The 25,345-nt window shown below is 42.3% G+C and overlaps 1 protein-coding gene across 1 annotated transcript in view; it reads left to right on the plus strand.

Annotated features, from left to right (window-relative positions):
* The first annotated feature begins 16,446 nt into the window (after positions 1–16,446).
* The window catches only part of LOC137331063 (transient receptor potential cation channel subfamily V member 5-like), a 101,857-nt gene continuing 92,958 nt past the window's right edge, over positions 16,447–25,345 (plus strand). Inside the window, exon 1 of the mRNA XM_067994666.1 lies at positions 16,447–16,636. Within this exon, the coding sequence (XP_067850767.1) occupies positions 16,455–16,636 (182 nt within the window). The 5' untranslated portion in view covers positions 16,447–16,454. The remainder of the gene's footprint in view (positions 16,637–25,345) is intronic.

A 25,345-nucleotide genomic window follows, 5' to 3' on the forward strand; every position in this document is an offset into this window, starting at 1 on the left:
GAAGTCCAACCAATGATTTATAAAGGTTTAGCATAACTTCCTTGCCTTTGTGCTCTATTTATAAAGCCAAGGATCCTGTATGCTTTTTAACAGCCTTATCAACTTGTCCTGCCACCTTCAAAGATTTGTGCACGTACACCCCCAGGTCTCTCTTTTCCTGCACCCCCTTTAAAATTCTACCATTTTGTTTATATCGTCTCTCCTCATTCTTTCTTCCAAAATGCATCACTTTACACTTCTCTGTGTTAAATTTCATCTGCCATGTGTCTGCCCATTTCACCAGTCTGTCTATGCCCTTTTGAAGTCTGCTGCTATCCTCCTCACTGTTTACTACATTTCCAAGCTTTGATTCATCTGCAAACTTTGAAATTATGTCCCTTATACCCAAGTCCAGGTCATTAATATACATTAAAAAGAGCAGTGGTCTTAATACTGATCCCTGGAGGACGCCACTGTATACTTCCATTCAGTCTGAAAAACAATCATTCACCACGACTCTCTGCTTTCTGTCCCTTAGCCAATTTCACATCCATGCTGCCACTGCCTCTTTAATCGCATGGGCTTCCATTTTGCTAACAAGTCTATTACGTGTTACTTTATCAAATGCCTTTTGGAAGTCCATGAGTTCAAACCTCACCATGGCAGTTTGAGAATTTGCATTCAGTTTTTAAAAATCTGGAAATAGAAATCTGGTATCAGTGACCATGAAGCTTGTTGTAAAAACCCAACTGGTTCACTAATGTCCTTTTAGGAAGGAAACCTGCTGTCCTTACCCGTTCTGGCCTATATATGATTCCAGTACCACATCAATGTAACTGCCCTCTGAAGTAGCCTAGCAAGCCATTCAGTTGTATCAAACTGCTTCAGCGGTTCATGAAGAAGGCCCACCACCACCTTCTCAGGTCAACTAGGGATGTGAAATAAATGCCAGTCTTGCCAGTGATGCACACATCCTAAGAATGAATTAAAAAAAACACACAATATGCATCACATTTACAAATAGAGTATGAAAAATGTGATGAAATGGATGCCAGTGTAGGTCAGCACGCAAACCTGTTCCGTGAATTATATTATGTGCCTGAATATATAAATGTATGGATTTCAGCCAATAGCATGTCCCTAATACTTGTCACAGGTCATGTGACACGCCATGTTGGAGTTCAAGCATGTTGGAGCACAGCTTGTTGATTGAGCGAAGATACGTGTGAGTAATCGAATTGACATTGAAATGGTGAATTTTTGTGCCTTTTGTAGGCTGTAGTAATAGAGGACTGAGATAAGGATAAGGCCTTCTTTTGTCTTCCTGCCTTTACCGCTAACCAAGGGATTGAAACTGAGGAATTGTCAAAAAAGAGGTGAGAATTGTGGCTGGCGAGGATCGCTAGGTCCAACTTGAAGGTATTTAACCTTCTGTATGGTCGAATCTGCTCAGACCATTTTGTATCGGGTTAGTTTATTGTCAAATATCTTTCCAAGTTGTATTCATACTGAATAATTGTATTAACAAAGACAAAAGCACCAATGTTTTTATGTTTGCAGTTACGGAACTGTATGAAACTTAAATTGGGGCAGTCAACTTCTTGAAGAGTTACTTACGGTAACGAGCATGTGTGGTCCACCATACACAACTCTAAATTTTATGTACGCATTCATTTTTTGTTCAATTTTACTTTTAGGACCCGTCCGGTATTTGTTGACTGGACAATATCACACTGTAATTGCAATTACATAGGCTGGACAGAATAATCTTTGAAAGGTTGGTTAAAATCGGAGATACATATATGGCTTACTTTATGTTTCTGTGTTTTTTAACGGTGTTACAATTCAAAGATTTCCTTCATCTTGGTGGTCATGTGCCACTTTAGCTACGGTCAGGTGCAAGGTTTGCAGGTAGCAATTTTTATCACCTTATAATTTGAATTGATGGAATTATAGTTTTTTTCTGATTTTTTTTCTTGTTTTACTGTTTTCTTCTGTTATTGTTTTCAGACAAAGATACCAAGTTTTATAAGTCAACTAACCCAGATTGGGCGCCTTCATGAAAGCTCAGGCACAAGAAGGTGAAGGAAGCTTCAGCTGCTATGTCTCGCTACGAAAGGCAAGTGAAAAGAAAGAAGAAGTAGGTAGATCTAGAAGCTGCATCAGCACCTTTGACTCTTGGGGAAGACCAGTCAATAGAGGAGGATGGACAACTGGATTAAGCAAGCCCAGGTGATGTGGCATCTCAGACAGAGTTAACTGGAGGCATGATCAGCAGCATGGGATCCGAGATTAATCGCCTACTTCAGGGTAACTCAAAGATGAAAGAAAATACATTCAAGTGCACCACGTCTGAGAATTTTTGATGATTAATGATGAGACTTAGACTGCACTTAAGTGTGCAAGACTTGGCTTATCACTTTGGTGCCTCAAGCTCTACAGTGTCTCGCATCTTTTCAACAGTTATAAATATCGTATATGTAAGGTTACATTTTTTGATAAGATGGCCTACCGGGGAAGAGTTAGTTAAAACCATGCCAATGGTCTTCAGAGTGAATTTTGGAACCAAAGTGGCAGTTACAATAGACTGTTTTGAGGTTTTTTATTGACAGGCCTTCAAATTTAGCAGCCCATGCACAAACGTGGTCAAATTACAAGCACCACAATACATTAAAATTTTGATAGGGATTACTCCACAGGTTAATAACTTTTATTTCCAATGCTTGGGGTGGTAGAGATAGTGATAAACATGTTACAGAAAACAGCATTTTTAAATAATATTCTATCAGGACATCTGATTCTGGCTGAATGAGGCTATGATCTAACTGATACTGTTGGAATGTTATATGCACAAATCAAGGTGCCTGCATTTATAAGAGGAAAGAATCAGTTGACTTTGAATGAAGTTATTGACACAAGGAAAATAGCTAATGTTAGGATTCATATTGAAAGAGTTATAGGCAAAGTAATATAAAAATATGTGATTTTGAAGGGACCTGTTCCCCCGGACTTCCCGGATAACAAGGACAGTGACACTGTTCCTTTGATTGACAAAATTGCATCTGTATGCTGTTACTTGATAAACTTGTCATCATCAGTTGTTTCGTTTAATTGATAATGTTTAATTGATAATCATTTAATGAATGATCAAATTTCAATGGAATTTATTCAGTGTTCTGTGTGAATGTGTTCTGTGTATGGGTTTTCAATCCTTTTTTTGCATTCGTTCATGGGTTGTGGGCGTCGCTGGCAAGGCCAGAATTTATTGCCCATCCCTAATTGCCCTTGAGAAGATGGTAGTGAGCCGCCTTCTTGAACCACTGCAGTCCGTGTGGTGAAGGTTCTCCCACAATGCTGTTAGGTAGGGAGTTCCAGGATCTTGACCCAGTGACGATGAAGGAACGGCGATATATTTCCAAGTCGGGATGGTGTGTGACTTGGAGGGGAACATGCAGCTGGTGTTGTTCCCATGTGCCTGTTACCCTTGTTCTTCTAGGTGGTAGAGGTCGCGGGTTTGGGAGGTGCTGTCGAAGAAGCCTTGGCGAGTTACTGCAGTGCATCCTGTGGATGGTACACACTGCAGCCACGGTGCGCCGGTGGTGAAGGGAGTGAATGTTTAGGGTGGTGGATGGGGTGCCAATCAAGCGGGCTGCTTTGTCCTGGATGGTGTCGAGCTTCTTGACTTTGGGGAGTAAGGAGGTGAGTCACTCGCTGCAGAATACCCAGCCTCTGACCTGCTCTTGTAGCCACAGTATTTATATGGCTGGTCCAGTTAAGTTTTTGGTCAATGGTGAACCCCAGGATGTTGATGGTGGGGGATTCGGCGATGGTAATGCCATTGAATGTCAAAGGGAGGTGGTTAGACTCTCTCTTGTTGGAGATGGTCATTGCCTGGCACTTGTCTGGCGCGAATGTTACCTGCCACTTATCAGCCCAAGCCTGGATGTTGTCCAGGTCTTGCTGCATGCGGGCACAGACTGCTTCATTATCTGAGGGGTTGCAAATGGGACTGAGCGAACATCCCCATTTCTGAACTTATGATGGAGGGAAGGTCATTGATGAAGCAGCTGAAGTTGGTTGGGCCCAGAACAATGCCCTGAGGAACTCCTGCAGCAATGTCCTGGGGCTGAGATGATTGGCCTCCAACAACCACTATCATCTTCCTTTGCGCTAGGTATGACTCCAGCCACTGGAGAGTTTTCCCCCTGATTCCCATTGACTTCAATTTTACTAGGGCTCCTTGGTGCCACACTTGGTCAAATGCTGCCTTGATGTCAAAGGCAGTCACTCTCACCTCACCTCTGGAATTCAGCTCGAGGTACGTAATTTCAGGCCAAACTGACACGTCTCCGCTAAATTCTTTATTAGCAATCTTGTAGGGGTCCACTTCATCAATTGCAGACACTTTCTGTCGATATAATGATCTATCTGCCAGTGATAATTGCTTAAAATAACTTAGCCATCGCGCATTGCCATCCACCTCGATTTAACGCTTGTAATCCAACATGGCCGCCGAAAGTTATCGAGTGACGTCATTAGGAACACCCTATAGTGTCAGAGAAAGAGAAATGGAAAAAGAAATGAGACAATAAATGGAAACACTAAAACAGGCAGAAAAAGTAGAAATAGAAAATGAAGTGATAAAGAAAGACAGAATCTATTTGGTTAGAATTAAGGAACAAAAGAGGAGCGATTATGTTACAGGGTGTAGACTATAGGCCTACAAATAGTGGGAAGGAGATAGAGGAGCAAATTTGCAGGCAACTTACAGAAAGATGCAAGAACTTCAGAATAGTGTTAATGGGAGACTTCAATTATCCCAATATAGACTGGGCTAGTAACAGTGTAAAGGGCAAAGAGGTGGAGGAATTCCTGAAATGTATACAAGTGAACTTTCTTGATCAGTATGTTTCCAGCCCAACAAGGAAGGGAGCAGTGCTGGATCTAGTTCTGGGGAATGAAGTGGGGCAAGTGGAGCATGTTTCAGTGGGGGAACATTTGGGGAACAATGATCATAATATCATCAGGTTTAGAATAGTTATCGAAAAAGACAAGGAACAATTGAGTGTAAAAATACTTAACTGAAGGTGAGCTAATTTCAGTGAGTTAATAAGGAATCTTGCCCAAGAGGACTGGAGTCAGAAATTGCAAGGCAAAACAGTAATTGAACAATGGGAGATCTTCAAGGAGGAGATGGTTTGGGTACAGAATGGACACATTCCCAAGAGGGGGAAAGGAAGGGCATCCAAAGCTAGAGTTCCCTGGATGATTAAAGATATAGAGATTAAAATGAAACCGAAAAAGGAGGCTTATGACAAATGTAAGGTTCATAACACAGTAGAGAACCAAGCTAAGTACAGAAAGTATAGAGGAGATTTAATAAAGGAAATAAGAGGGCAAAGAGAGATTATGAGAATAGATTAGTGACTAACATAAAAGGGAACACAAAAGTCTTTTATAAACATATAAATAATAAAAGGGTAGTTAAAGGAAGGGTGGGGCTGATTAGGGACAAAAAAGGAGATCTTCTTGTGGAGGCAGAGGGTACGGCTGAGGTAATAAATGAATACTTCGCATCAGTCTTCACTAGAGCAGAGGATGCTGCCAATGTAGCAGTAAAGGAGGAGGTAGTAGTGATATTGGATAGGATAAAAATAGATAAAGAGGAGTTACATAAAAGACAGGCAGTACTCAAAGTAGAAAATTCATCTGGTCCAGATGGGATGCATCCTAAGTTACAGAGGGAAGTAAGGGTGGAAATTACAGAGACTCTGGCCACAGTCTTCCAATCCTCCTTAGATATGGGAGTGGTGCCAGAGGGCTGGAGGATTCCAAATGTTACACCACTGTTCAAAAAAGGGGCGAGGGATAAACCCAGCAATTACAGGCCAGTCAGCCTAATGTCGGCGGTGGGAAAGCTTTTAGAGGCAATAATTTTCAAAAGGGAATTGGATAAATACTTGAAGAGCAAAAATTTACAGGGCTATGGGGAAAAAGCAGGGGAGTGAGACTAATTGGATTGCTCTTTCAAATAACCAGCACAGGCACAATGGGCCGAATGGCATCCTTCTGTGCTGTACTATACTATGACACTATGATACATGAATAAGTTAACAGAAATATGCAATAAAAGAGACTAAGAAACACAAAGAGTTAACAGATAAACAGAAGCAAGGATATAAAGTAATGCTGGATTACCCATATTTGTGTAGACTTTTTTTTTATTCGTTCATGGGATGTGGGCGTCACTGGCAAGGCCAGCATTTATTGTCCATCCCTAATTGCCCTTCAGAAGGTGGTGATGAGCCGTCTTCTTGAACCGCTGCTGTCTGTGTGGTGAAGGTTCTCTCACAATGCTGTTAGGTAGGCAGTTCCAGGATTTTGACCCAGCGACAATGAAGGAACGACGATATATTTCCAAGTCGGGATGGTGTGTGACTTGAAGGGGAACGTGCAAGTGGTGTTGTCCCCATGTGCCTGCTGCCCTTGTCCTTCTAGGTGGTACAGGTCGCAGGTTTGGGAGGTGCTGTGAAGAAGCCTTGGCAAGTTGCTGCAGTGCATCCTGTGGACGGTACACACTGCAGCCACCGAGTGCCGGTGGTGAAGGGAGTGAATGTTTAGGATGGTGGATGGGGTGCCAATCAAGTGGGCTGCTTTGTTCTGGATGTTGTCGAGCTTCTGAGTGTTGTTGGAACTGCACTCATCCAGGCAAGTGGAGAGTATTCCATCACACTCCTGACTTGTACCTTGTAGATGGTGGAAAGGCTTTGGGGAGTCAGGAGGTGAGTCACTCACTGCAGAATACCCAGCCTCTGACCTGCTCTTGTAGCCACAGTATTTATGAGGCTGGTCCAGTTAAGTTTCTGGTCAATGGTGTCCCCCAGGATGTTGTTGGTGGGGGATTCGACGATGGTGATGCCGTTGAATGTCAAGGGTAGATGGTTAGACTCTCTCTTTTTGGAGATGGTCATTGCTTGGCATTTGTCTGGCGCAATTGTTACTTGCCACTTATCAGCCCAAGCCTGGATGTTGTCCAGGTCTAGCTGCATGCGGGCTCGGACTGCTTCATTATCTGAGGGGTTACGAATGGAACTGAACACTGTGCAATCGTCAGCGAATTTCCCCATTTCTGACCTTATGATGGAGAGAAGGTCATTGATGAAGCAGCTGAAGGTGGTTGGGCCGAGGACACTGCTCTGAGGAACTCCTGCAGCAATGTCCTGGGGCTGAAATGATTGGCCACCAGCAACCACTATCATCTTCCTTTGTACTAGGTATGACTCCAGCCACTGGAGAGTTTTCCCCCTGATCCCCACTGACTTCAATTTTACTAGGGCTCCTTGGTGCCACACTTGGTCAAATGATGTCAAAGGCAGTCACTCTCACCTCACCTCTGGAATTCAGCTCTTTTGTCCATGTTTGGACCAAGGCTGTAATGAGGTCTGGAGCCGAGTGGTCCTGGCGGAACCCAAACTGAGCATTGGTGAGCAGGTTATTGGTGAGTAAGTGACACTTGATAGCTCTGTTGACGACACCTTCCATCACTTTGCTGATGATTGAGAGTAGACTGATGGGGCGGTAATTGGCCGGATTGGATTTGTCCTGCTTTCTGTGGACATGACATACGTGGGCAATTTTCCACATTGTCGGGTAGATGCCAGTGTTGTAGCTGTACTGGAACAGTTTGGCTAGAGGCGCAGTTAGTTCTGGAGAACAAGACTTCAGCACTACAGCCGGGATGTTGTCAGGGCCTATTGCCTTTGTTGTATCCAGTGCACTCAGCCGTTTCTTGATATCACGTGGAGTAAATTGAATTGTCTGAAGACTGGCTTCTGTGATGGTGGGGATATTGGGAGGAGGCCGCGTTGGATCATCCACTCAGCACTTCTGGCTGAAGATGGTTGCAAATGCTTCAGCGTTGTCTTTTGCACTCACGTGCTGGACTCTGCCATCATTGAGGATGATGTGGAGATGCCGGTGATGGACTGGGGTTGACAATTGTAAACAATTTTACAACACCAAGTTATAGTCCAAAAAATTTATTTTAAATTCCACAAGCTTTCGGAGGCTTCCTCCTTCGTCAGGTGAACGGTGTGGTTCACACCGTTCACCTGACGAAGGAGGAAGCCTCCGAAAGCTTGTGGAGTTTAAAATAAATTTGTTGGACTATAACTTGGTGTTGTAAAATTGTTTACAATCATTGAGGATGGGGATGTTCACAGAACCTCCTCCTCCCATTAGTTGTTTAATTGTCCACCACCATTCACGACTGGATGTGGCAGGACTGCAGAGATTTGATCTGACCCGTTGGTTGTTAAATCGCTTAGCTATGTCTATAACATGTTGCTTCCGCTGTTTAGCATGCATGTAGTCCTAAGTTGTAGCTTCACCAGGTTGGCATCTCATTTTTAGGTACGCCTGGTGCTGCTCCTGGCATGCTCTTCTACACTTCTCATTGAACCAGGGTTGATCCCTTGGTTTGTTTGTAATGTTAGAGTGAGGAATATGCCGGGCCATGAGGTTACAGATTGTGCTGGAATACAATTCTGCTGCTGCTGATGGCCCACAGCGCCTCTTGGATGCCCAGTTTTGAGCTGTTAGATCTGTTCTGAATCTATCCCATTTAGCACGGTGGTAGTGCGATGCAACACGTTGGATGGTGTCCTCAGTGTGAAGACGGGACTTCATCTCCACAAGGACTGTACGTCACTCATACCAATACTGTCATGGACAGATGCATCTGCGACAGGTAGATTGGTGAGGACGAGGTCAAGTAGGTTTTTCCCTCGTGTTGGTTCGCTCACCACCTGCCGCAGGCCCAGTCTTGCAGCTATGTCCTTCAGGACTCAGCCAGCTCGGTCAGTAGTGGTGCTACTGAGCCACTCTTGGTGATGGACATTGAAGTCCCCCACCCAGAATACATTCTGCGTCCTTGCTACCCTCAGTGCTTCCTCCAAGTGGTGCTCAACATGGAGGAAGGTTGATCATCGGCTGAGGGAGGGCAGTAGGTGGTAATCAGCAGGAGGTTTCCTTGCCCACATTTGACCTGATGCCATGAGATTTCATGGGGTCCAGTGTCGATGTTGAGGACTCCCAGGGCCACTCCCTCCTGACTGTATTTCACTGTACCACTTCCTCTGTTGGGTCTGTCCTGCTGGTGGGACAGGACATACCCAGGGATGGTGATGGAAGAGTCTGGGACGTTGGCTGAAAGGTATGATTCTGTGAGTATGGCTGTGTCAGGCTGTTGCTTGACTAGTCTGTGGGACAGCTCTCCCAATTTTGGCACAAGTCCCCGGATTTTCGTGAGGAGGACCTTGCAGGGTCGACTGGGCTTGGTTTGCCTTTGTTGTGTCCGGTGCATAGTGGTCCGATGCCGTCCAGTTTTATTCTTATTATGACTTTTCGGAGCGAGTTTGTACAACTGAGTGGCTTGCTAGGCCATTTTAGAGGACGCTTAAGAATCAATCACATTGCTGTGGGTCTGGAGTCACATATAGGCCAGACCGGGTAAGGACGGCAGGTTTCCTTCCCTAAAGGACATTGGTGAACCAGATGGGTTTTTACGACAAACCGATAGTTTTTATGGCCACCATTACTGAAACTAGTTTTTTAAAATTCCAGTATTTATTTAATTAATTGAATTTAAATTCCCCTGCTGCCGTGGCGGGATTCGAACTCATGACTCCAGATTATTATCCAGGCCTCTGGATTACTCGTTCAGTAACACCTCATTCTCTATATGTAGTTCATCTTTCAAACACAAATGAATGGGTTATCAGCCTCCGATGACTTAGTGAGTGAAAGCAGTGCCTAGTGTAACTCTAAGCCATGCAGTGTAGTAGGTTCCAGATTTGTTTCTTGATCTGTATTCAGTTATTTGATTTCAGTTGGAGCAGTATATAATACATTACAATTGGCTTCAGTGTCTCCACTCTCGGAAAAAGTAGTTGCCATGGTTCTTGTTTTTGATTATTTTCCAGTTATCCTTGTTAGAGACTATATATGATGAGAATATGATCAATCTCAGCTGTGATGACTTTGATGATCAACTCTTGTTGTCTAGGCCCAATTAGAGAAGAGAAACACTCGCAAAGACATTTGCTTGAGAGTTTTTCCACCAATAAATAAATATTAAAATCGCCAGGCCCGGATGAAATGTATTCCAGGCTGTTAAGACAAGCAAGAGAGGAAATAACGGAGGCTCTGATCATCATTTTCCAATCCTCCCTGGCTATAGGCATGGTGCCAGAGGATTGGAGGACTGCTAACGTCGTACCACTGTTCAAAAAGGGAGAAAGGGATAGACCGAGTAATTATAGGCCAGTCAGTCTAACCTTGGTGGTGGAAAAATTATTGGAATCAATTCTGAGGGACAGCATTAATTGTCATTTAGAAAGGCATAGGTTAATCAAAGGCAGTAGTGTGGATTTATTAAGGGAAGGTCATGTCTGACTAACTTGATTGAATTTTTTGAGGAGGTAACAGGAGGGTAGATAAGGGTATGCATTTGATGTAGTCTACATGGATTTTAGCAAGGCTTTTGACATGGTCCCAATGGCAGACTGGTCAAAAAAGTAAAAGCCCAAGGGGCCCAAGGGAAAGTGGCAAGTTGGATCCAAAATTGGCTCAGTGGCAGGAAGCAAAGGGTAATGGACGACAGGTGTTTTTGTGACTGGAATGTTGTTTCCAGTGGGTTCCGCAGGGCTCAGTAATAGGTCCCTTGCTTTTTGTGATATATATTAATGATTTGGACTTGAATTTAGGGGGCATGGTCAAAAGGTTTGCAGTGGTTGATAGTGAGGATGAAAGCTATAGACTGCAGGAAGATAAAAATGGACTGGTCAAGTGGGCAGAAAAGTGGCAAATGGAACTCAATCCAGAGAAGTGTGAGGTAATGCAATTGGGGAGGGCAAATAAGGCAAGGGAATACACAATAACTGGGAGGATACTGAGAGGTGTCGAGGAACAGAGGGACCTTGGAGTGCATGTCCACAGATACCTGAAGGAAGTGGGACTGGTAGATGAGGTGGTTAAGAAGGCATACAGGATATTTTCCTTTATTAGCCGAGGCATAGAATATAAGAGCAGGAAGTTATACTATAACTGTATAAAACACTAGTTAGGCCCAGCTTGAGTACTGCGTACAGTTCTGGTCACCACATTACAAGAAAGATGTGATTGCACTAGAGAGGGCACAGAGGAGACATACAACGATGTTGCCAGGGCTGGAGAATTTTATCTATGAGAAAAGATTGGATAGGCTGGGGTTGTTTTCTTTGAAACAAAGGAGGCTGAGGGGAGATTTAATTGAGGTGTATAAAGTTATGCGGGGCCTAGATAGTGTGGATAGGAAGGACCTATTTTCCTTAGCAGAGGGTTCAGTGACCAGGGGGTATAGATTTAAAGTAATAAGAAGGATTAGAGGGGAGCTGAGGAGAAATGTTTTCACCCAGAGGGTGGTAGGTGGGCCTGGAACTCATTGCCTGAAAGGGTGGTAGAGGCAGAAACCCTCAACTCATTCAAAAAGTATGTGTACTTAAAAGTGCTGTAACCTACAGGGCTATGGACCAACTGCTGGAAAGTGGGATTAAGCTGGATAGCTCTTTTCGACCGGCATGGACACGATGGACTGAATGGCCTCCTTACTGCCGTAACTTTCTATGATTCTATGATTCTATGTGTGTGTATATATGTATATATAGTTAAATTCAGATTGTAGAAGTTGAGATTGATTATAAACCTTTGCTCACTATTTTTAAAACAAATCCTTCAATGATTGCCCACCAAGAATACAAAGTTTACTGCAAAATTTGCAAAAATATAATCTACTTGTGAAATACACTCCTGTAAAATGAATGCATGCAGTTGGTACCTTGTTGCAAACCCTAAGAGAGATTTTCAGAGTGCCAGTTATGGTGAAATAACTGTATATATTTTTTTATTCGTTCATGGGATGTGGGCGTCGCTGGCGAGGCCGGCATTTATTGCCCATCCCTAATTGCCCTTGAGAAGGTGGTGGTGAGCCGCCTTCTTGAACCGCTGCAGTCCATGTGGTGAAGGTTCTCCCACAGTGCTGTTAGGAAAGGAGTTCCAGGATTTTGACCCAGCGACGATGAAGGAACGGCAATATATTTCCAAGTCAGGATGGTGTGTGACTTGGAGGGGAATGTGCAGGTGGTGTTGTTCCCATGTACCTGCTGCTCTTGTCCTTCTAGGTGGTAGAGGTTGCGGGTTTGGGAGGTACTGTCGAAGAAGCCTCAGCGAGTTGCTGCAGTGCATCCTGTGGATGGTACACACTGCAGCCACAGTACGCCGGTGGTGAAGGGAGTGAATGTTTAGGGTGGTGGATGGGGTGCGAATCAAGCGGGCTGCTTTGTCCTGGATGTTGTCGAGCTTCTGAGTGTTGTTGGAACTGCACTCATCCAGGCAAGTGGAGAGTATTCCATCACACTCCTGACTTGTGCCTTGTAGATGGTGGAAAGGCTTTGGGGAGTCAGGAGGTGAGTCACTCGACGCAGAATACCCAGCTTCTGACCTGCTCTTGTAGCCACAGTATTTATATGGGTGGTCCAGTTAAGTTTCTTGTCAATGGTGACCCCCAGGATGTTGATGGTGGGGGATTCAGCGATATGTGTGACAGCTCATAGCTTGAGTACCAGGTATGAACAAAGACTAGACAAATTAGATGGGAAACCGTTAAGGACAGAGATATGCTGTTTCTCCAGGAGACCATATCAAATAAACCCAAGGGGGGAGATTTTGAGGCCTCCAGCCTAGTGGAAATGTGGTGGTGCCCCAATAATGGAGGGGAATGACTTAGGGCCCTGTTCTTGCCGACACTATGACTGCCAAAATCTGTCCCCAGGACTACTGCTGTGCTGCATATGCTCCACCCAGTATGAGTTGGCAGTCCATCCAAAGAGGAACCCACAATTAAGTTTCACAGTATTTTTGTGACGTTAGAAAGAGCGAGAGTACTCCTCCGGGCTCTGCAAGACCAGCCTGGTTTCCCCACCCTCCCATCCGAGATCGAACGCCCTGTCCCATGGACCTACCTTCCTCCAGCCTGGAGGCAGGCTAGGCCAGCTCATATTGCAGCGGCCTGGAGCCAGCAGGCTGTCCTAGAGCTCTTGTTTTCTGCCTGCAGCCCTGCTGGCTGAATATCAGAGACCTGGCCCGAAGAATAGACCCGGCCTCCCATCAGAACTATCGGGTGGCCAGCATGCAGCTATACCGGCTGGCCATACACTCCTGTAAAACAAATGTATGCAGCTGACACCGTGTTGCAAACACAGAGAGATTTTTAGAGTTCCATTTATGATAAAGTTTGGACTTTGTACTGTGGGGAACATTTGGGAGGATTGTTGCTTTTTGGTCTCCCTTTAACTTTCTTGAGGGGTGGGGTCTTATTCTGTGTGGGAGGCAGCTGGATTTTGCAATATTGGCTTACATTTTCCTGCAACGGCAAGATTGGCAGCGCACATCGTAAATCTCACCATCTAGAGCTTTGATCTTGCCGATGCTAATTTGCTCCAAATTTTACAATTAGAATACGCTGCAGTGAGCATGGTGGTGAATCAGGCACTCAGCGCCAGTCTAAGAGCTGAAGTGATGGTACATTCACCATCCGGAGCTATAGGAGGGCTTATGAATGCAAGTTTAACTTCTTAAATAAATTTTAATCTACAATTACTTTAAGCTGTAATGTCCCTTTGAGAGTTTTGAGATTTTTGTCAGTTTCCATGCTGTATGATCAATAAATTCAGGCCACTCCAAGTCAATACATTATAAATTATTAATAATTTAGGAATAAAATAATAATTGACTTATTTTCGTGAATTACGATGACATAAAATGAGTTAAGCAAGTTAACCGTGAATTTATAATTTATTGAAAATTTCTGGGTTTGAATGAGACTGAAAATCGCAAATCTTTGTGGACAGCAAAAATTTACAAAATGACATGTTAACATTCCTCTGAGAAGATGGGCTTGAAATGTTTTTGAGGTAAAAGTACATCAATTTACTCATAACTGATTGAAACAATCGAGGTTAATAAGCAAATTAAAGTTATTAGAAAAGATGTTTTTGTTGTGTTAGTGGTTTTAGTTAGGTTCAGCACTGTGTGAAAACAGAGAAGAGGTCATTTAAATTCTGAAAATGATCTCATAAATTGAATGGGCTCCAGACATACGGTGTGGCAATATTAACATTGAAAATCCCAGCAACAGGATATGAATACTCAAAGATTCTAGTTTAATCTTTGCAACAGTAATACATTTTTAATAACTGGGAGATTAAACCTTATCTTGGAGCAATAAAGCAAGTCACTGACAGGCCACTTAACCATTATTTTTAAGTCTAAGTGGCAGCAGCGTGAAAAGTGGCTTAAATGCAAGAACATCACGATCGTTATTGATTTTATTGAGGGTGGAACTTTGATAATTAACTTCTAACTGTTTTCAGTGAGGGTAATGGCAGATCTGCGCAAAAGTCCATCGAAAATATCGAGTGGCATAATTCATGGGATATGTCACTTACTCCATAATTTCCTCTTTGCTTTGCATCATTCAAGGATCTCTACAACGTAGATGCACCATTACAATGATGCAAGTCCCCAGGAAAATCTGGGCCCATATCATTTTTAACTTGCTTTGGCAAATTTCCCCCTCCTTTTCCTTGTTGATTTCATATAGTTTGTTTTTTTCCCTTGCATCGAGCATGCATTCGTCATAATTCAGATGTCACACTTCAAACTATGAACAAAAATAAAGAAATAGAAAGAAAGCCAGTCATTTCCTACCAAGGGCAAAAGCTAGGGATTTAGAAGCAGCTGCCAATCTACTGGAACAAGCTGTATAGCAGCCACATAAAAGGCTGCAAAAAGTAATCTCTAGTTCCTGCACATCCCTGTCATGAGCGCTTCCCTGGTGTTCTGAGATTACATACAGAATCCTCAGTTGAGCATCGCAGTTAGCACATTTAGCGAATGACAACCCTTTTGTTGATAAAAGTGACAGGTTCTACAAGTAGAGCCTTTAGTGGCATGTGGGTCCCATCAATACCCCCTGCACCTTGGAGAAGCCAGCAATCCTGTGGAAGTTTGTCTTTGCTGTGCGGGGGACATGTCATATTTAATGAAGTTAGGTGCCCTGAGGAAGATAGCATCTGTCGCCTGTTGAATGCAGGTCCTCACAGTTCCTTGGCTGATGTTACAGAGGTCTCCAGTGCCCGACTGGAAGGAACTGCTGCAGTAGAAATTGAGGGCTGTCATCACCTTCATTGCCACTGACAAGGCCTTGCGGGAAGTAGGTCTTCATGGAGCATCTCGCATAGGTGGCCTATTGTTTCCTTGCTGAAGTGTAGCCTGCATACACAGAGCTCCTCCGACAATACCTCAAATGATATCCGTTCCTTGTACACTCTCTGTGGGGGGTAGTAGCGAGATTGATTCAGTCTCCAGCCATGGTGCCTCAAGCGACATGCCTGCTCCCTCTGCTCCTCCTCCAGGTCATCAATAATAATCAGGAACATGGGACTGTCCAGTGGATAGGCCATTACAATGCTTTCACCTTCCTTACACGTAGAATTGGTGGGAGCCCTGAAAGTTATTGTCTTCATACACAACAGCACGCTGGATGGCAAAACTGGCACCCATGCCATTATTTTTTCAGTCTAACTGGCTCGGCATGAATAATGGTGTAAGTCCAGCAAATAGGCGATTGCCAAGGGAGGGCTGAGCGGCGAGAACGGATTTTTAGCACCTTTGGCAGAGCAGTGAAAATGTGCTAGCAAACTATGGCGCAACACAACTGATGGCGTAACTCACTCCATTATTGCCCGGAGCTACTACGTATTAACAATGGCGCACACCGTTAATACATCATTACTATGGCATATGTTTACAGCAAATTCAGGCCCAACATTGCTTTTCGGATTGTCCACTGTCTCAGAATTATATAAAATTTGAAAGCGTGATTAGCAACTTTGTCAATATTTCTGTAGGAGTACAGAATAACACACTAAGGAATATCATTTCATATGGTAAAACACTCAAATGCTCAAAATGTCCTTTCATTTTTAATCCTGCATGACTCCAGCTATTTCATTATTTATACCAGAGAGGACCAGCAAAATAGTCAAAAGTAACCCAAGTTCACCTCCCTTAGTTAAAATCAAAGCATTTCCAAACGGTATTTTTTATGCAGATTGCACCACTCTAGGGAAAATCAGCGTGCTAAGTGAAAGCAAAAGTCTTGCAGTCTAGTCACTGTGCCCAGCGTTGTCTTTACCTGTCTGGAGCCTGACGTCAGACGCGACGTCTATAATACAGCCCCTCGGGAGCGGCGGCCAAAGGTTCTGCGATGGATGAGGAGAGACGTGAATGATTATGGCAATGGGTTTCTGGATGTTTAGGAATTTCCAGATTTCACCGAGAAACATTTGGAATGGCGTTACAGAGAACACGCGATAATGAATATTAAAAAAACGATTAAGATGGCTGCATTCAGAAAAGCGATTGACTGTTTCCTCAACAGATTGAAAAACCCTATTTCACCCACTCAGTCAGGATCCAAGGACAGCACATCTGACAAAGTTGGACTGGGAGGCCGGCAGAAGAACTTTAATAACGTGTTTGAAGTGAAAAATAGAGGGTAAGTGTAAGGTGAAGTTAAAGTTTATGAGAAAGAGCATTTAAAAAAAATTATACATAAACATACTTAAACCTAGGTGACGATATAATAGTCAGCCGTTAACTGTTTATTTTCAAGGATAGAGATACTTTCCAAAATGTAAAATAACTTGGACCCTAGCAATTATGTATCTCAGTTATGAATTAATTAAGAGATGCTTTTCTGTCTTTTCTTTCTTCTGCTATGTGCATTTCCTTTTAAATATCATAATAAATACAGAACTCTACAACCTGATCTTCGTGGGCACAGACTGCTATATAAATAACAACTCAGTATAGATACTTCTGTTATACTTGTTGTTTTATCGACAGTTTTTTGAAATTATGCAAATAATCGAAATATCTTGCATATAAGGATTGGCAAGCACTATGTATGTCTTGTATCTTTGAGGATTTGTTTATTTTACCAGTTAACTCTTGAACCTATGAGTAGTTTGCTAAAATATGGTATATTAGGTTCAGAAATTTGATAAACTACAGATAAAAAAGACAACAATTTGAATTTCTTTGGCTACAGGCCATTTATCCTTCATGCAGCAAACTAAGCACAATTTGATGTATGTCACACCTTTGTTCTTGCTTTTTGGGGAACAATTTATGTGTCTTTATTATTTTTAGTGCTCTCATAATAGTGGACCAGCTTATACACTTGTAATTTATAATTCTACAGGAACATACACAAATAGTTAGAGATTTACAAAAAATACTACTGCCTCTGGGGGAATTTATCAGCAGATTTATTATAATCGTTGCACTGACCATTTAAAACGTACAACTATAAATTATTTTATACAAGGGGAAGGATCCCTTCACCAAGTCCTTCTGTGCCGTTCCCTGTACACAAGTTAAATGATGGGCCTCTACAAATATTGCTCAGTAATCAGCTGCTAAGTGATACACTAATACAACTTAATCACCACTCTCCAATTTTCCCTCTCCTGTGGTTCCTCACGTGCATGAGTTCCAATTCTTAGTCTGTATGGATGACATCTCTATTCTCCCAGTGGACTAGCTGAGATGGAATTTACCATCTCAAGAATTGCATAAGCATTTATATCTCCAGTTTCTATGGTGCATCATGTTGGTATATTATTGCACTATATTAGTGGGCCACCTATTTGGCTCAGGATTTTTCAATTAAATGTTTTCATATAATAGGAGTGAATGGGAAGTTTTTTGGCATATTGGAAATTGTATGCTTGGATTAAAGGTATCCAAGAATCTGGACTTACCTTCAGCATTAAAGTCTTGGTGATATTATCACACACTTGATAACTTCTTTTTGCAACATCGACATCCCTAATTCTTATACATTGTATGATATATATTAAGTGTTTCACTGTCATACAATTTTAAGAAATACTTTCCTTGTACCACAAGGAAAGCACAAATACAGAATACAGATTGTTCTTGCAAATTAACTACAGCATGTTGGCTGAATGGAAGGTTTCATTTACTGATTTCTATTTGCTGTCTGTTCGGAAGTATGTTGATTTTAAACAGTCAGTCACACAGCAATGGATCTGCACTGTGGTACAAAGTGTACAAGGAACTTAAAATGCAAAATTGCCAAAGTATGCATCAGGAGATCAGGATGTTTGCACATTATACTCTACATTTATTTTGGCTACATTGAATGGTGGTTTTGAGATAATGTCACCATGTGACCACAACAGACAGGTGGGACAATTAAATGTATAAGAACATGTATGAAACCCATCAGAGAGCCCACAAAACACAACCAATGCCAAACTCATTGTGGCTTCTTAGGTTAAATTACATCAATCCCAGATAATGATACAAGTTGCTATTATATGCCTGAGTGCATTTTAGTCTAAGGAATGAAACCTCCTCCAGAGGTGGATTCACACCCCTTCTTCTAAAGACCAGATGTAGAAAAATATCAGCAAGCCAAGGAACCGAGTCATATTATGGGGAGCTAAATCGGCAAAATCCATAGTGTGAGAGGTGTTCCCCCCCCCCCACCTTACTGAAAACTGTTATTTTTTTTCACCCCACTTTGCATCACATTTCAATTGATTTGCTGTGGGTATGACTATCCATTGGTATGTGCATCACCGTGCCAACATCTTTAACATGCGCAGAGACAGGATGCAGTCACCTGATTTTTGAGCACAACAAAGTTATCTGAATGAAGAAACAGTATAACTCTGGTGTAAATAAGTAATGGGGAGCAAATTGTTCTTCAGACACTGTTTTGAAAACCCAAGCACCTATGCCATTAGTTTTTGGAGGAAATGTTTAATTTTGTTGTGCCCAGCCTTTATTCAGCTGAATAAGTTATTGCACTATGACTGGGTTTTAAAATTCTGATCTTGGAATCTTGATTGCTTTTCAGCAAATATGTTATTCCACAAACATTACCTTGATGTGATATGTGACTCCATCTTTCTCAAGAGGGTGTGACAGTAGAGCTGATTTTGCTGCTGGAGAAACATTGGTCCATCTTCCACCAGCCTTACAGCATGTTTGAGAACCATACAGTTAGGAACTGATTTTGCACAAAAACAACAGGGTTGTTTTCATATTCAGATTTAGCGTGGATATCTAAGAGGTATACTTCTGCTGGGGATCTCCCAATTGTCCACCATAACTTTGGCTGAAGAGCCACGGAAACCCTGGAGAAATGGCATAAATGGCATTTACACCGTTTTTCTGGTCTTTCTGCATCTTTACCGCCAAACTTACAAAGGAGAATTAGGAGACCCCCCCCTCCCCAATGGAAATTCAGCCCCCATATTTCCTGCCTGTTATGGTTTCCCAATTGTCCCAGCTATCAAAGCATTTCTTCTTTTTGACCATTGCTACAGTAATGATTTTCATTAAACCAGGTCTGTGAGCCAATGCCAATGCTATTTGGATGGGATGTGGTGCTCTGCACTAGCTGCAATGGGGTAAATTCTTGTGTGACTGCTTTTATTGGGTGGCAGGCAGGCAGAGTGAGCCTCCTGCCCAACTGATTGAAGCGATCCGCGGCTCGACCAACTTTCATGGTAGGGCCTCATTTTCATTCCATCAGCGAGCTGCTCGCACATTTGGATCAGATTGCTGATCAGAAGGGGATGTAAATCTGGCGGCTCCACGGAAGAGCCCAGCCGGTCCAGGTAAGTTAAGTTGGGGGGGGAAGAATTAATCCCAGGATAAGGCGAGGGAGAGTCGGGCATCGGGGGGAGGGGGTCGATTTTTGCTCCTCCTGGCCCCACAAAACCCATTTACAAACCTTTTTCCCCCTTTTTCTGAGTGGCTTGCAGTGGCCCTTTTAAGGACCGCTGATTAGGCCACACAATGCCAAGTAGCAATGGCCCATTGGCACTTCAAAATTGCCAATTCCCAGCAGGCAGCTTGGCTGCCCATTTCAAGGCACCAATCAAAATGTTCAAAATGAAGTCAGAGCAGTAGCCTGTGAAATTTCCAGCACCTTTCTTTAATTGTAAGCTTCTCAGTGAGGCCAAGACCACATCAGTCTGGTGAGCTGTTAGTCAGGATTAGCAACTTTCTCAGATGATGCAAACATTTATATTTGCTTATTCAGGGATCCCTCAGGAAAGTGTGCTGAATATTACTGTGTTTTTCATCTTCACCAATAATCTAATGGATATCATTAAAAGTGAAGTTGTGTTTGCTAATGATACCACCCTATCTAAGCAGCAACTGAATCACTGTAATGAGATATAGTGAGGGAAGGGAAAACAATTGATATGTTAACTTCAGTATTGCAAAGACCCAAACAATAACTAGGTCAAGAGATATTGACAGCCACATCTAAGTAGCAAAGCTGCTAAGCTCACCTCAGCTACAACACTCAACATCTTGCCTTGATAGTCATGTGAACTGCACTGGGGAAAAGAAATGATGACAGTGGCTGGAAAAGCGAATAGAAAAGTGAGAATTTTCAAGAAACCTTAGATTTTATTTTTTTTTATAAAGCCTATATCTGTTTAGCTATGGAATAATGTAATCCAATTTCAAGTAAAGCTAGCTTCCTGCACTCCGTACAGTTTAAAGATAAGCAAGTCAGTGGGCTTATCAGTGTGGCCAACTTCATGTTACAATTAATCCTCTACAACACTAGAGCACAATGGTTGGATGGACAAACCAGCAACAATTAGAAGGGAGCAGTGAAAGTACAAACAATGTGAGGTTTCTCAGAGTTCAGTACTCTTAATGCAACAAGTGAAGCAATATATTAACATTGCTGCAGAATGCACTTATACTGCATTGATCCAACCTGGTTTTATGAGGAATCTATAGTACAATTGTGATTTATGTTCAAATCAATTCATGCTTACATTGCTTATCAGAAGTGGCTTCAGACCAATTTTGGATAATCTTGTAGCATTACAGGTTTGCACCAGCTGCAATATAGAATCAAACAGCACAGAAAGAGGCCATACGGCCCATCATGCCTGTGCCAGCTCTTTGAAAGAGCTATCCAATTAGTCCCACTCCCCTGCTCTTTCCCCATAGCCCTGCAAATGTTTCCTTTTCGAGTATATATCCAATACTTCAATCAAATAACTTCAATCAGTGTAACATCAGCATTATTAGGAAGCCAGTGAGTGGAACTTTATGCATGTATACTTAAATATTCTTTACCTAATTAGAGAATTATACAGGTGAATGATATAACTTGGTGCTAGCTTTCAAAGTAGATACTGGTCTCAATCTGGTACCTGCAGTATAGCTGCAGAATTAGATTTAGTATTTGACAATCCATTAGTACTAATTAAAACTTTGAAATTGGTGAACATTTGGGACAAGTGATTATTGTATTGTTAGATTTGATATTGTAATAAGGCTGAAATTAACAATATGTATGTGAAAGACTTTAGTGGTGCTAACTTGAGAGTTACAAGATGAATTCTCTCAAGATTAAGTGAAAAGCTGAACTGAAAAGTAAAACTACAGAAGAAAAATTGAATTTTTTCAGGAGCACTTCAAGGCACAAGAAAAAAGTATATAATTGTGAGTAAAAATGGAAAAATATCAAGACTTGGAGCACAGTAGTTGAACAAGGAGGTCAAAATAACTTATGTGTTAAGCTGAATTAATTTGAAAGATATAAAAGAAAACAAAGCATAATGATCCTTGGATTTATAAAAAGTCAAGTCAGAATAACTAGAATGAGTTTTGGAAGAAGTAAGAGAACAATAGAAAAGCAAGAACTTGCTTTATATGCTGTATCAAACCTCCATGTGGGGGAACACCTGGCCAGCTTTGATCATAATATTATTAGGTTTAATCTTATTGGCCAATCTAATGCTGGCCTTAGATTTTGTGAGGGCTAACTTTACAAAAATAGCTGAAGATTTGGCAAAAGTTGACTGGGCAACCCTACTAGATAAGCAATTAAGTACGGAGGACAAAAAGGTTCAATTTAAAACCATTCTCAAACAGAATGAAGCCATGTATGACCCAGTGGTTAAAAGAAGGGCACATGGCAAAACAGAACCATTATGGTTGATGAGGAATGTGCAGAGGCAAATCAAATTGGAACAGAAGGCATTCTACACACTTAAGGAATTTAACTCACCGGAGAACAGGGACAAGTATTGCATGCAATTGAGGGAGACAAAGCAACAATAAGAGTAGCCAAGAGATCTCTGGAAAAGAAAATGGTATGCAATTGTGGTAGTAGCGGCAATTGCTTTTTCAGCTATGTCAGAAGACCATTAAGGACCATATAGGGCCACTAAAGGATACTGTAGGGTAGATTCAAACTGATTCTTAGGTTATACCAGAGCAGCTAAATGACTATTTTGCATCAGTCTATACTCCTGTAGGTGATATTCCAGATGGGGGTTGCTCTGTATTGAATAGTATTATCAATATTAAAATAGATAGAAATGTCATCTTTGATAGATTAGGAAAGCTCAAAATTGATAGGGCTTCAGGTCTGGACAATATCCATCCAAGGGTGATTAAAGAGATGGGACAGGTGCTCTGGGAGCCCCTTGCCCATATCTTCAATAGTTCAATAGAGTCAGGAATAGTTCCCTTAGACTGCAAGCTAGCTCATGTTCCTATTTGCAAAAAGAGGACAAATCGGAGCCAGGAAACTGCAGGCCTATCAGCCTGACATCCATTATTGGGAAGATACTAGAAGGGATCATAAGAGATGCCCTTTATGATCACTGCGAAAGGGAAGGGGCCATTAGAAATACACAGCACGGCTTCTGGAAAAACAGGTCATGCTGTACAAATTTGATAGAGCTTTTTGAGGAGGTCACTAGGGTTGTGGATGAGGAAAATCCAGTAGACATTGTCCACCTGAACTTTCAGAAAGCCTTTGATAGGGTAGCTCACACTAGGTTACTTCACAAGATAGAATCTTGTGGTATCAGTAGCAATTTGCTGGATTAGGAATTGGCTTCAATCCCACAGCCAAAAAGTATAGTTGACGATGTGGTGTCCCCCAGGCATCAGTCCTAGGCCCGCTATTGTTCACTATCTTTATTAATGACCTGGATGGTGGTATTGGATGTATCGTCAGTAAGTTTGCAGATGACACCAAAATCTGTGCAAGGGTAAGACAGTGGAGGAGTGCAATCAAATGCAAAAGGATTCAGATGTGCTAAGGGAGTGGGCCTCACAATGGCAAATGGCATTTAACTTAGATAAATGTAGTCTCATGCATGTTGGTAGGGCTAACACAGAATACACATTTCATTTGCAGGGAACAATACTGAGGGAGCTTGAGAAAGAAAAGAATCTAGGTGTTATTGTGCACAGATCACTGATGGTTCATGACCAAGCTGGAAAAGCTGTAGCTAAAGTTAAGATTATTGGGTTGTATTAATAGAACCATTCAGTATAAGTCAAAAGATACCATCTTGTCACTATACAGGTCACTGATTAGACAGGACCTAGAGTACTGTGCACAGTTTTGGTCCCACCACATGGTGGGTGATATAGTGGCCTTGGAAAAGGTCCAGAGGAGTGCTACGAGAATGATTCGTAGCGTAAATAACCTCAGCTACTTATTTACTTTAGTAAACAATTTTACAACACCAAGTTATAGTCCAACAATTTTATTTTAAAATCCACAAGCTTTCGGAGGCTTCCTCCTTCCTCAGGTGAATGTCAAGAAATCCTCGAACCTCTCGCATTTATAAATCACAGAACAATACCTGGTGATTACAGATAGTCTTTTCAACTGCCCGTTGCCAAGGCAACCAAAGTGTTCAGACAGCTAGGTCGGGCAGCCACCGACCTTCGGGTAAGCGTACTCCAAGGCGGCCTTCGAGACACACGACAACGCAAAATCGTCGAGCAGAAATTGATAGCCAAGTTCTGCACCCATGAGGACGGCCTCAACCGGAATCTTGGGTTCATGTCACGCTACACGTAACCCCACCAGCGAACAAAAATTTTCTGTTTTTAATATAACTGGTCAATTGCTGTCTTTTCCTTCCGGATGTTTCTGCCTCTCTCTCTCTTTTTTTTTGTTCTGGCCGTTTGCATATTCGGTGGCCCTGTAGGTAACACCTACCTAAAATAAAATTGTTGGACTATAACTTGGTGTTATAAAATTGTTTACAATTGTCAACCCCAGTCCATCACCGGCATCTCCACATCATATTTACTTTAGAGCAGCGTAGATTTAGAGGTGACCTGATAGAGGTCTATGAAATAATTAAAGGGCTGGTTGGCGTGCCTATTGATAGAATATTCCAGGTTAACAGATTGGGGAGGACCAAGGGATGTGAGTTTAAATTATGTAAGAGTAGGAATAGACTGGATGTTAGGTAGTTCTTCTTTTCTCAGAGAGTAGTGACCTCTAGAATACATTGCCGCCTGGTGTGGTGGGTGCTAACTCTTTGTATGCCTTCAAGAGGGAGCTGGGGCAGAGATTGCATCATATAGAAGGCAAGTGCCTTTATAGATAACACTTGGTCCATGTGATCTCCAGGACTGGTTTTTCTCACCTGAGAGGGTTGGAGAGGAATATTCCAGAGTATTTTTCCCTTATTGGCCCTGTTATTTTTCCTGTTTTTTTGCCTCTCCCAGTAGATTACATGGCTGCGGGAGGTGGGGGGGAGATGGATGCTGTTAAGGAAGTGTCTACTCATGATGCTCCAGCCATCATGGTGTGGGGCAGGCTTGATGGACCAGCTGCACTTCTCCTGCCTGTCAATTTCATATGTTCATATAGTACTTTATCATATACTCAGGACGTCCCAAAGTGCTTCATGGGTTAGTTTTGAAGTGTAATAGCTCTATCCAAATGAATGGTAACTATTCCTTATGAACATTGATAACATCCCATAAAATGCTCCCATTACCAATATTAATGGCAGAGGGATCTGGGGGTACAGATACACAAATCTCTAAAAGTAGTGACGCAGGTTAATAAGGCCATTAAAAAAAGGGATAGAATTGGAAACCAGCGAAGTTATGTTAAACTTGTAAAGAACCTTGGTTAGATCACATTTGGAGTACTGTGAACAGTTCTGGTCTCTATATTATAAAAAGGATATAGAGGCACTGGAGAAGGTGCAAAAAAATTTTACTACGATGATACCAGAACTGAGAGGTTATACCTATCAGGAAAGATTGAACAGGTCGGGGCTCTTATCTCTGGAAAAGAGAGGCCTGAGGGGTGACCCTGATAGAGGTCTTTAAGATCATGAACGGGTTTGATAGGGTC

The sequence above is a fragment of the Heptranchias perlo genome, chromosome 13 (genome assembly GCF_035084215.1).
Source record: "Heptranchias perlo isolate sHepPer1 chromosome 13, sHepPer1.hap1, whole genome shotgun sequence".
In the NCBI taxonomy this organism is placed as follows: Eukaryota; Metazoa; Chordata; class Chondrichthyes; order Hexanchiformes; family Hexanchidae; genus Heptranchias; species Heptranchias perlo.